Source organism: Megalops cyprinoides, chromosome 14 (genome assembly GCF_013368585.1).
Source record: "Megalops cyprinoides isolate fMegCyp1 chromosome 14, fMegCyp1.pri, whole genome shotgun sequence".
NCBI classification, from domain to species: Eukaryota; Metazoa; Chordata; class Actinopteri; order Elopiformes; family Megalopidae; genus Megalops; species Megalops cyprinoides.
This window is the reverse complement of record NC_050596.1, coordinates 3,009,544-3,022,405: the sequence shown is the minus strand read 5'-3', so window position 1 is coordinate 3,022,405 and position 12,862 is coordinate 3,009,544. Positions and strand designations below refer to the sequence as shown.

The window sequence follows — 12,862 nt, the reverse complement described above, 5'->3', positions numbered from 1 at the left end:
CAAGCCTGCTGCTCTTCAGTAGGTAAAGCATGTCTGTGTGTGTGTGTGTTTCTGTGCATATGCACACGTGCATATGTGTGCGTATGTGTGTGCATGCCTGCGTGTACATATATGTGTCCTTCTGTGTGTGAGTGCATGTGTGACTGTATGTGTATGTGTGTTGTGGGCTGACAGTATCTGGGGAATGACATTTATTCCTTGTGATAATGCAGGAAGACAGTGGAGGCGGGGCTTGGTCTGAAATGTGTTCAACATGCTGTGACATAATTTCACTAATTGGTAAATCAGAGGCTTAGAAGAGATAGCAGGGTTAGAGGTGACATTTGTTTTTGTACCAACTGCCAGGTCTCACTCATACTAACATAATGACATTGGGGGAGAGTGTTTTAGGTCAATGCAAACATTTAATTAGGAGGAGAAGGTGACAAGGATGAAAGAGAGAGGAAAACAAGATTGCAGACTCACAGATTGCAGACCCTTGCCTCTTTGTTTCAACTTCGACCACTAGTGGTAAACTCTTGTAACTGCATCTCCAGGCAAAGAGACAGAGCCATGCAAGCTCTGCTCAATAACCTCAGGGCAAGAGAGTAAGGCAAAAAAGACAAGAAAATGAACTGAGCTGTAACTATTATAAGGCAGACTACTGCAAGAAAAGAAAAAAGCATAGCAGCTCACTTCTTATCTGAAGTGATGCATGCATCCTCAGCAGGCAACTCTAACATTCCTCACTGACTGTAAGCACAGAGCCAGGCCTAGCATAAAATTTCTCCAATGCATGAATGTGAAATCTAAGCATAATCAGAGAAAAAAGTTCATTTGGTAGTGACTTGGCATGTTTGTGTCAGTGCGTCTTCATTTGGAGTCTGTGTTTACATAATACTGTGTGAAACAGTATGTCCTATACGTCTCACAGTCACTCCCTCTGTGCCCTTTGCAAGATTTAGATCTTGATGTTTTATGTCATTTGTGAGAAACACAAATTTCCTCGTCTCGTCACTGTTGCAAACCGCCTCTGAAAATATGAACTGCTGTTAAAAGATAAAGTCTCTTTTTCCTTCCATGGATGGGACATGGATCAGAGCACTCAATCTTGCATGCAAGTCATGTATACATAAAAACATCATCATTTTTAAACCAATTTCAAATTAAGTTTTCCTTTAAAAGCAGGAAACTGTAAAGAATGTAGAGCTGCTAAAATGGGAAGCTAGAAAGAGATACAGGCAAGGCAAGAATACACTATAAGTATGATTGATCCCTTTGTAATTATTTGAATTTTGTAATTCAGACCTTTTTTACTTTAATACCCAGGTTGCATTATTCTTGTCACAGCACAGCAATAACAAAAATCAGCCTTGACAAAATGTGTTTCTTTTTATGAATTCATTTTTTTAATGTCAGAGAATCATAATTACCAGGGTAAAAAATGCTGGCTGTAATTCATTTTTAAAATTAATCTATTTGAAGGATAATTACAGATAGAAGACAGGTCATTCTTCCTAGAAATATCATCTATGGCTTTTTTTTCCTAGCATGCCAAAACGAGGGAAACACATAGCCTTCCACAAAAGGACATCGCCCAACTGAGCAAACAAAGTCTGCCTTTGGAGTGAACTGAGCAACGTTTCTGCTTCCTGTCACACAGGAAGACAGCAGTTTGGTGGCTACCTGGTTTTAAAGGTTGCTTCTTGCTGAGAAAGTCTGTGCATTTCTATCATGCGAGACAAATTAAAGGCTTTAGTTATGGTGTTGAGTCTCCCTGTATCATACCTCCTGCATAGTTGTTGGTGTCTTTGTTTGATCAGAGAACCATCTGAAGAAGAAAAAAGAAGTTTTATGTGTTCTAACAAGGTTTAGCCCCCCCCCCCCCCCTCAGCTCTGGCTCTGTGCCAGCATTCAATACCGATTTAACATCAATTTACTATAGACTGCTATATTATTGCATTTAAGCACTGGCCACATATCATACACATATCAAATCGTTTTTTCATCTGAGCTGTCCTTTAAGCATTGGGAACATTAGAATGAAAGATGAAGAGTCAGGCTCTGAAGCTGTGAACCGTTGAGGCTCAAAACATGGCCCTATTGCTTTAAAAATGGCAGACTAGAACCCTACTGTGCTGAATGATTACACCGCAGGACCATACGACCCCATCCCAGCTTTAAATAGAGACAGAAAAAGAAGCATCCGCCCATAATGGTTCACTGTTCATAGGCTGCTGAGATGAACTAGGATCGTTTTGGGGCCTTCTCGGAAAGGGCTGCCAGGTGACGGCTGAAGCCCAAGCTTTTGCGTCACACCTGACCGAAGCTTGACTAAGTAGTCCAGTCACTGCCCTACGCCCCGTGTCACCTCTGGATTTTAAATACTAACAGCTGGGACCATCTTGACCTCCTGGAAGTTTAGGCCAGGAGATGAAAGGATCTGTCATGGTGTCCCGCTCGGTCAGGCTCAGCGGAAGAGCACCTGGGAGGCAAGTGCACTGCAATGCACAGTCCACATACCGACAGAGGCTAAGTCCTCAGAAGAAACGAGAGATAGCACCAGAGAAAAGTGAATGAATCCCTTCTTTAAAATCTGATTCCCTTCTTTTTCCTCTGATAGCCAAAAAATGATCACAGAAAGATGTATTAAAGCAGCAGCACAAAGCTTCAGCTAATGGAGTGAAGTTGCAACAGAAAGCCTCAATAAAATGTGCCTCTACCTCCTGTTTCAGACTCCTGTGATAGAAGAAATATTTTCTTATTGAAACAACAAAACTCTATGAAGGAAGACGCCCTCCTTTGTGAAAGAACGCTTGTTAACACTTGCAAAGAGCAGCTTGCACCTTTTAGCTGCCTTGAGGAGAAAAATGGTTGATAGAAACAACACTTCTCATCTTGGATGTTGCCAATAAGAGGGCCAGTCGCACCACGGGGCTCTTCCTTTCAATGGGTCTTAAAACACACAGAGCAATGAGAGAAAGCACCATTGAGCGCCTCCCCTGAGAGCCGACACCAAGTACTGCCAAATGAGGAGGGCTTCACCCAAACCATTCCAGCATGCACACTCTGTTTCCTCAGAAAAGAAACACTGCATACAGTCCTGATGAGAGGGACACCAGACTTTCATCTCATTTCATGCAGAGAAAAAACCTGAACCAGAAAAAAAGGATGGTAATCATTTTGTTTTAACTTCTTTTGCACAGGATGTGTGAACTCCTGTGTGAGAATGATTTCAGCGCTATAGGGAACAGTCTGTTTCCCACCTTTGATGAGTTAAAAGCACATTAGTTTGACTAATTCAGAAGCAGGTTTACAAATAATTAAGTGTGACACGTGATTTGGTTGGGTGTCAGTGCTGTGTAGAGAAGGACTTCATCAGATATTTTACACAGCCCAAGTTAACACGTCAGATTTCCAGGAGATAGTGTGATGATGGGGGAGCAGTTCCAGGAGATAATTAATTTAATGAATTTGCCTGTTTTATTATGTAATCTTATTACCATCAGGTCTACTTAGCAGATCTTCCTAGACCCTGTGATTATACCGTGATGTAACAAATCAAAAGAAGGACACTAACGTAGGCTTGGGCTGTCTATCAAAGCCTACTGCTATGAGGAATAACTACAAAGAAATGCAAATCAGACTTATTTAATATTCCCTCATGCACAGAAACATGCAGACTTTACATGTAGCTGAATTTTTACAAGAGCAAGTTGAGCTTGTTTTTAAGATTTGACACATTCCCAACGTTGCCCACATCTGCCAACCCCCCCCCCCCCCCCCCCCGCCCCCACTAATCCCACATTCCTCTCCCAAACCTACTATTCCCAAATTCCACATTCTGATACACCCCCACACTTCACATTCTGATCCACACCCCAGGAATCCCACATTCTGACGCACCTCCAGTAATCCCACATTCCACATTTTTACCTCTATCCCACTAATCCATCATTCCACATGTTGACCATCCCTAACTAATACCACATCCTTACCCCCCCCCCCCCCCCCCCCCCCCCCCACTAATCCCACATTTTGGCCTCCATTGCACTAATCCTACATCTCACATTCTGACCAACCTCCCCACTAATCCCACTAACCCCCATATTGACCTCCATCTCACTGGTCCCTCATTCCACATTATGACCCCATTCCTCTAATATTGATTCTAAGTTTCTTTCCTCCCCAACCCATTTTAGACCACTGTCCCCTTACCCCACTGACCCCAATACTCTTCCCTATAACCCTCCAGCTGCAATAATCCTGCATTCTGATCCCTGTGCCGTTGCTCTACACTTATGTCCTCCACAACACTAATTATACCAATGATCTGTAATTACATTCGACACTTCCCACCACCCTGTGCTGTTTGTGGCATTATGCCCTCCTTCCATTACATTACATTACGTTCATTTAGCAGACCCTCTTATCCAGACCGACTCCCAGCACAAAAGAACAGATGTGTATCCATCCAAGTTGAATGAGCAACAGTGTCAGACCAGGCTAACATCACTCCCAGACCAATGAGAGTGAGCACAACACCATTCAAGCACTACCACGAATTAACTTGTGTTAACCTGAGTAGACAGCCTAAGACCTAAGGGCAGCCAAGTACACACACCACCACACATCACAGTCACTATACCACAGAATCCAAAACACACTGTGATGTATGTAAGTAATACAAGTAGCAGGTGTTAGAGAGTGGGAATTAGAGGTGGAACTGAGATGCAGTCTGAAGAGGTGGACCTTCAAGCTGTGTCTGAAGATTGCTAGTGATTCTGCTGTCCTGACCCCTGTGAGAAGTTCATTCCACCAGTGGGGGGCCGGTACAAATAGGCATCAGGGCTGAGAGGAGTGATCCTTTTGGGATGGGACAGTCAGTTACCCCTTGATCTTACCTGCTTCATGTAGGCATAGCACATGGTCTCCTCCACATGTTTGCCCTCGTCGTAGCAGGCACAGGGGCCGATGGGGTTCACGTGACCCCAGTAATCCTCGCTCTGAGGGTGTACCTCCGGGTCTGCAAACAGGGCAGGGAAAACAAGCTAAAGAGCACAAAGTACTGAACATTATCTAACCACCCAGTAGGCCATTACACTTTAACTGCTCCATGTTCTATACATCAAACAGGCTGAAAAGCCCAAAGCTTAGACTTGTGTGTGTGCTTCCAGTGTACTGAAATCAGAGCACACACACATGCAGGATGCCTGGCCAAACTGGACTGCTTCAGGGGGAATCAGGTGAGGGACAGCAGGAGCACATTAGAAAGTCCAGCTTTTATTAACGTATCAACAGAAGCTCATCAGGGCCCTGTGGGAGACTGTTAAAGCTGTCTTTGTTGTGCTTCACAGCACTGCAAGAGTGAAGAGGCCCTCCCCAATCACTTCAGTTACTCAGCGCAACTTTTCCTCTCATTCTTCAGGATTTCTTCAGAGTGATTGCTGCCTGCCATGAAGTGCTAACTGAGGCACTAGTTGCATTCTGAGCTCTTCATTACATTATCCATGGGACAAACAGCCCCCAGTGCCCTTGTGCTACCTGGGCAGCCACTATGCCCTATTCAGCCCCGAAGCTGAGAATGGCTGCATCAATCCCACCCCCACGTTTCCAAGCCATTGTGAGCATTGTACTGCAGCATGCATAGAATGCCAGTGGAGTCCTTTGTCTCCTGAGGTCATGGTGTAGGAACAGTACGTTCTGCGCTGAAAACATCACATACAGAGGCAGAGCTGGGGACTGAAGATGGGGTGTGTCCCACAATGGCCACACCCACTCACAGGCATAAAGAACCCTCTATATCCCCCTTCCTCTTGTGGAAGGAGCTGAGAGGCTCAGTCTGAGACCAAAGGGTTCATGCAAGTTCACACCACTGGTCACTAGACACCATTGTCTCTTTGTCTTTTCTGTTTTTTCTGAATCAGTTCAGGTAAAACTTATTCAAACAACCCTTTGCATGTGTTAGTAGACATGTAAGAGTAGCACACAAAAAGTCAGATGGAATAAGGGCACATGCGAAGCTACTAAAGAATAGGATGTAGACTGAAGTAGTAAACATTGTACCAGTTGGTAGCATTATATCATGCAATGCATGAAAATGGTGCATAAGCCCTGAGCAAAACATTTTTTAACTTTGTACCTAGTTATCACTGGGCTTTCACTAGTGTAAATGAGGTAAAACACCCTTCTTAAAGGTAAAATTAGTGGCCTGCCTTGTCATGAACATGCAGTCCCATGCTCTGAATACATGACTGCTGTGAGTGTCCTTTACAACAGAACTCATCCCTAATGCTTATCAACAGACAGACTGACAGTCCCTTCGATATTCTGATGAGGAATCTGACTGCACTCTTTCCTCTCTGCAGTGTAATGTAAGGGGCAGTGGGATAACACTGGAGAAGAGTCAAAATCAATCTGGGGAAATACTCAAAAAACACAATCAATGGACCTTCATTACACTTACACCACAGACTATGACTTTAAACACACAAGTGAAACAGGTCTCTTCCTCTCCACCTCCCTCTCTCAATCTACATAAATAACAGCAAAAAGAATGGACTTCCCCTCCACCCTTCCCATGCAGAGAATTGGTTTGATGTGGTTGATTCTGTCCTTATCGCACAAAACGAGCAAAACCTTTTACTGATTTGCCTAATTTATAGCATGTCTGAGTCTGTCACTAGTGGAGTCTTGAGTAGGTCCCTTGGTGTGGGATTCCTCTGCAGAGTGAAGTGTAACAGGCGGAACACCAGAGGTTTGTGTGGTTTATCACACTTACCTCCATACACCTCAGAGGTGGACACCAGCAGCAGACGGGCCCCAACACGCTTGGCCAAACCCGTGCAGAAACAGATCAGAGCAATCAATCCAAACATGACATTTGAGAAGCAGGACCAATCAGTCACTGCCCAGTCTAATGCAATAACATGGAATGCACAACCTCCCAGGGAGACAAAGGCAAAAGCCTAAACATCAGCTATGGGGAGCAAGAGCAGACAAGAGCAATCAACCCGAATGTTACTGCTCTCTGAATTATGAAACAAACTCTGTGTCCCAGGTATACCAGGTAGTACACTTGTATCATGTTTGGCTGTCTAGTATGTCCACCACTGATAGTAGGGATGGTGTAGTATGCTTGAAAGTAGCAAGATGGTTAATTTTAACTTAGAATTAAAAAGGTAATATACAGGTATTGTCCAATAAGGTTACGCCTGATGGAAAATATTTTCCCCTGCTTCAGCCGCTCAAGTGTATTTTAAACTAAATTACAACAGTCTTCCATTTCGTCTCAGTAATTGGAATGATAGCCTATACAGAGATAATAATGAGCACCACTACGGTGACAGCAGTCATTAAAGGGACCTTTTTCCTCCAGTGCAATCAGTGTGTGAGCTAACAAGGGAGTAATGCTGATCTTGACTTTCAATCATTAAATGCACCACTGCTTATCACAAAAAACGTGCTCTGTTCATCAATTCATCAGACAACTAGAAATGGGTAAAAAAGGAATGGATTAAAAAAAGGCATGTACCTTGATGTCGCAGGAAACATAGCTAGCTACATCTGCAATATTATCACCCTGTGGTGTTTGTTCTGCAGCTATACTAACTTCCTGAAAAAAAGAACCTTTCCAAACCAGATTGTTAGGAATTGAATGTTACCTTCCAACAGACGCAATGCAATCAGTACTGTGGGTTGTATAATAAGTATTAGGAATTCCGCAGATGTAGCTAGCTATGTTTCCTGGGATATCACCACCCTGGTCTGTATTTTTTGTCAGTTTTAACTAGCTATGTAGGTAGCAAAATGACTTTAGCCTTACATTTCACGAAGTGGTCACTGCATACATGAGCATTGTCGGATTCCGCTCCACCAGACATAAGATGGAGGTTTTTGATCCATGTCTGTCGCTGCTTCTCTGTGAGTTTTTTAAACTTCTCCCCTTTGTGTACCACTGTTTTCGGGACTCGAAAGTAGCCCTTGTTTTTTTCCCGATTTGATTGGTTGGAACAGCCGTAAACAACGCAAACCATAGGGATTGCTGCAATGTTGGTGGTCGTTGCCAAATTGCCTCGCAGTTTTAGTTAGCTAGCTAGTTAGAATTGTTTATTTTATTAGTCTGTTTTATATTTGTTTTCCAAGTTATATCCTTTAAGAAAAGGAGCATTGTAATTTTAACATGTTCAAATGTTATTAGGCAGACATTCTACACTGTGTTCAGACTCAGAGATAATAAAACAGCTGCATTGACGCTGAAAACCTGAGTAGGCCTACTTTTTTTCCACACAGAAAACTGATCAGGAATCAATAAGGGAATTGATAAAGAACTGGACCGATAAGCTGAATCGATAATGGCATTGGTATCAATAAAATCTTATCAATTCCCATCCCTAGACCTGGATCCTGGAAGACAACACTTCAACTCCTGTGGCTCTCTCCTTTGCCTTCTCCCACATTCCTCGTCCAACTGGGTGGGGTGGTGGAATAGGTTTGCTGATTTCCAACACTTTCTCCAAATCTCCAACAATCTCCAAAATTCACTCCTCTCTCTTCTTTATGCAACACCTCTTTCAACTACCATGCAATCACTATTACTGCGCCTGTCAAAATCCATTCTGTTGTAATATATCGTCCACCAGGTCAGCTGGGCAACTTCATCAAAGAGTTGGACATTCCTTCCTTCCCTGAAGACGGCAACCTGCTTGTGATCCTTGGCAACGTGAACATTCACCTTGACCAACCTCAGGCTGTCAACTTCCTTACTCTTGTGGCATCCTTCGACCTGGAACCCCTCCGCACCCCAGTGACTCACAAAGCAGGCAACCAGCTGGACCTCATCCTGACATGCAACTGATTCATCTGCTCACTTTTTCTCCCTGATCTCTGCCTTCCTCCCCTCTCCCAACTACTTCTCCTCACTTGATGTAGATGACGCCATTGACACTCTGCACTCCACCTTAACCTCCTGCCTCAACAGCATCTGCCCTCTCTCCTCCAGGCCAGAACATGCATCACTCTATAGCCCCTGGCTTTCTGAGGTTCCCTTTCCTATCCAAAACTCTTTAATAAGTTGTTTTCACAATCTGGCTTCAAAATAGGCCACTCCACTGAAATGGCCGTCCTGTCCATTGGTGACACCCTGCAGTTGGCAAGAGCTGCCTCCAGGTCATCGGCCCTCATTCTACTAGACCTGTCTGCCGCTTTCGACACAGTGAATCACCAGATCCTTCTGTCCACTTTTGCTGATCGGGGCGTCACCGGCACTGCACTGCGCTGGTTTGAGTCCTACCTCACAGATCGATCCTTCAGGTTATGTTAGATGGGTAGCATATCTAAGTCACATTCTCTATGCACTAGAGTACCTCAGGGATCAGTGCTTGGCCCCCTCCTATTCCTACTGCACATAACCTCACTGGACCCAATCATTCAGGCGCATGGAATCTCCTACCACTGCTATGCCAATGACACCCAGCTCTACTTCTCATTCCATTCTGATGACCCCACAGTCTCTGTACAAAATCTCTGCCTGCCCCTCAGCCATCCCAGCTTGGATAAAGGAATGCCACCTTCAACTCAACCTGTCTAAGACAGAGCTCCTCATCATCCCAGCCAGCCTGTTCATTTAGCACGACATCACTATACAGCTTGGCTCAATGACACTAATGCCATCCAGGTCTGCAAGGAACCTGAGGGTGGTGTTGGATGACTAAACTTTAAGAACCACACTGCATTCATGCAGATTTGCACTGTACAACATCCGGAAAATCAGGCCATACCTATCTGAGTATGCTGCACAGCTCCTTGTCCAGGCTCTTGTCATCTCAAGACTGGACAACTGCAATGCTCTCTTGTCTGGCCTTCCTGCATGTACCACTAAGCCTCTGCAGTTGATACAAAATGCAGCTGCGCGTCTGGTTTTCAACCAATCGAAGAGGGCCCACGTTACACCTCTCTTTGTCTCACTCCACTGGCTCCTGAATGCTCTACTACAAGTGTATGTTCCCTCCCGGCCACTACGCTCTGCTACCAAATGGCGCCTGGTGGTCCCATCACATCACAGCACAAAACCACTATCCAGAACATTCTCTGCTGTTGTCCCCTGATGGTGGAATGACCTTCCACATTTCATCCGTTCCGCCAAATCCGAAGATCTGAAGACACTGCTTTTCTGCACTCACCCGAATTGCTAGCATCCACAGCAATTTCTTATGTCCTAAACTCTGTTTTCCTTAAAAAAAAAAAAAAGATTTAATGCACTTGTGTTTCCACCAGCTAGCTTGTACCTTGTCTGGCCAACTATTGAAACCTGGTCACGCAGCACTTCTAATATTTTGACTCTGTGGCTGTGTTCTGGCAGCAGCTCACCTAAAGTGAGCCGGCTCTGGCCCAGTAATGGTTGCCAGATTTGGCTAGGTTTTGGGTGTGTGGACTTGGGCCAATTTCAACCGAGAATCGGCACATTTGGCTGCATTTGGACCAAATGGCCATAAAGACCTGGACCAGTTTAGGTTGAGTGCTGGGGGTGGAGAGGTCAGGGGTGGGGCATAGGGGAAGATGGAGCTGCCTTTTCAAGGTAGGTCAACTCTGGACCATGCCAAATCAGAATTTGTCAGAAAATGGTGCAGGAAATTACCCCTAAACTTATGGGCCTATGACTGCATGTCATATCTTTTAAAATAAGACACACACACAAAAAAAGTTAATTAATTAGGCCTACAGGATTACTAAATTATTAATAATTACTAACAATGACACATAATAAATCATGAAATGTTTAATATCATTATGAAGCCTGGAATGTGCCACTGGAATAATAATAGACTTTTATACACTTTTACAGTAATAATTGTATTTCCTTCCTTTCTCTGTTTTTAAAAGATTAATTAATAGTAATCAATTAATATTTAATTCAACAGTTGATATTAATTAATTAATTAAAACTGAATAACAAAATAAAATAATATAAATTATTATAAATTATATAAATAATAATAACAAACAAAATTAAAATAACATTTATTTAAATTAGTAAATTATTCATATTTTCGAGACATAAAAAAGGAAACAGTTTATTATTGTTAATAATAATAATAATAATAATAAATTTATTTTTTGTTAGGGTTGTTCCCCCTCAAACCTATTACTAAATGATCTCATAATGACCTATGGACCTGGTTTGTTATGTTCTTTCTTTCAATAAAAAATTGAAAGATTAAATTTTTTATTTCATTTATTTTACTTTTACAATTTAAAATGTAAATAATCAATTCAAATTAATTGCTAAATTGAGCAATTAATTAATGAATTCATATAATCAAACAATTTAACAGTATTTATAAGAATTTAATAATTCAGGTGGCATATTCCAAGTTTATATGCAGGAACTGTGGTTTTGTTTGACAAATGCAGTGGTAATGTTATTTAACAAGGCAATATGCTGTGGCTCTACTACAGCTCTGAGTTTAGGACATGCGTAGTGCGATATCTAGTGACCACACTTGGCGGGCTTTTTCTTTCTTCACCAACAGCAAATGCTGACTGCGCCTGTGGTGAGTATATCTCTCTATTTGATTATCTATCAGGTAACGTGTAATAAACCATCCTACACATATAATATCGATGTATTGTTTATTGATAAAGAAGCTAAAATCATGTGCAAATTGATCTAGCGCTAGATATGACCCAGGAGAATTACGGTGATTTAGCCAGTTTGCTAATTTAAACTCAGCCATGTTATAACTTAGTGAATGTTTTAGCTAGCTAGTACAAATTAACCTAGTTGACATACTATTGCACTGGACTTCATACAGCCCCTCCCGAAATCAAAGGCAGTATAAATAGTTACAGTTTAAACACAAAACCTTTGTGGAACTTTAGAATATGACTTCATTTTTTGCGAGCTTTCTACAGTGAAATTCAGCAGGCGATCTGACGCAACTTTTTTCTTTCTTGCCGCGCCTCTTTTTCTTTTTACGTGCAGTAGCTGGAAAGGCATTTTGGTGATATTCTACAAAAGCGATCGTGTTCTAATCCACTAGTACTTCTTAATTTTTTGGATTAAGATAGCTCCAATTAACGCAGAAGACACGCAAAAAGCGGCAAGGCCGCTTGGCACCGCTCCCGTCTGCTAATATCCGCCGGTTGTGGACGTGTCAGCTCATCCGCCTCTTGAGTTACGTTAGGTTTCTGATTACTGTTGTAGTTATAAATGATGCTGGGTGGATAGCATAGCCTTGCTACATCAGATAGGTCAAATATTCATGCCATGTGGGTAACCTTGTTACTGTTCATTACTGTAGGCTACATCATATTACTGAACGTTATATTTGCAGATATTTATATTTACACACCAGAAACACCGACGATTTCTGCCACTTTCTTCCAAGCAGCGTTTCTTTTGCTACTATCTCTACAGTGGCAGAGCTGGGTCATAGTGATATAGCTTGGGAAAGCTGGACACTGCTATAGCTTCTCCTCCGAGTGCGTCCCAATAAAATAAACGTTTCTGAAATTGTAATATGCATTAACATGTTATCAGTATGAAATGTAACAGCCAGCTAGGTAGTTTCACTATTTAGCTAGCTAGGCAAGACTATATTGTATCTACTACCGCTAGCTGCCTGGCTAGCTAGTTCATCTCTGCTGATTTACCAGGTAAAATGTTATTGATAGCTAGCTAGCTAATAATGAAGCATGATAACGTTGACAACAATTATAGGCTAATAATGACTTTAACTCATAAACAGTGATGTATCAACCTGATCTCATTTGCCAAAGGCTAATATTGGACATTGGAGGGAGGAGGCGTTTTCCGAGCATTGGGACGCATGCTCCATTTTATCTCAGGCAGTTGCATTTCCCCTTGGACCGAAAATCTGTT

The 12,862-nt window shown here is 42.6% G+C and overlaps 1 protein-coding gene across 1 annotated transcript in view; it reads right to left on the bottom strand.

Annotated features, from left to right (window-relative positions):
* Positions 1-12,862, bottom strand: part of LOC118789366 (UDP-glucuronic acid decarboxylase 1-like) — a 55,374-nt gene that overhangs the window by 29,462 nt on the left and 13,050 nt on the right. The window contains exons 3-4 of the mRNA XM_036545755.1: positions 6,761-6,822; positions 4,884-5,005 (exon numbers count right to left, since the gene is read on the bottom strand). Coding sequence (XP_036401648.1) covers positions 4,884-5,005; positions 6,761-6,822 — 184 coding nt within the window. The remainder of the gene's footprint in view (positions 1-4,883; positions 5,006-6,760; positions 6,823-12,862) is intronic.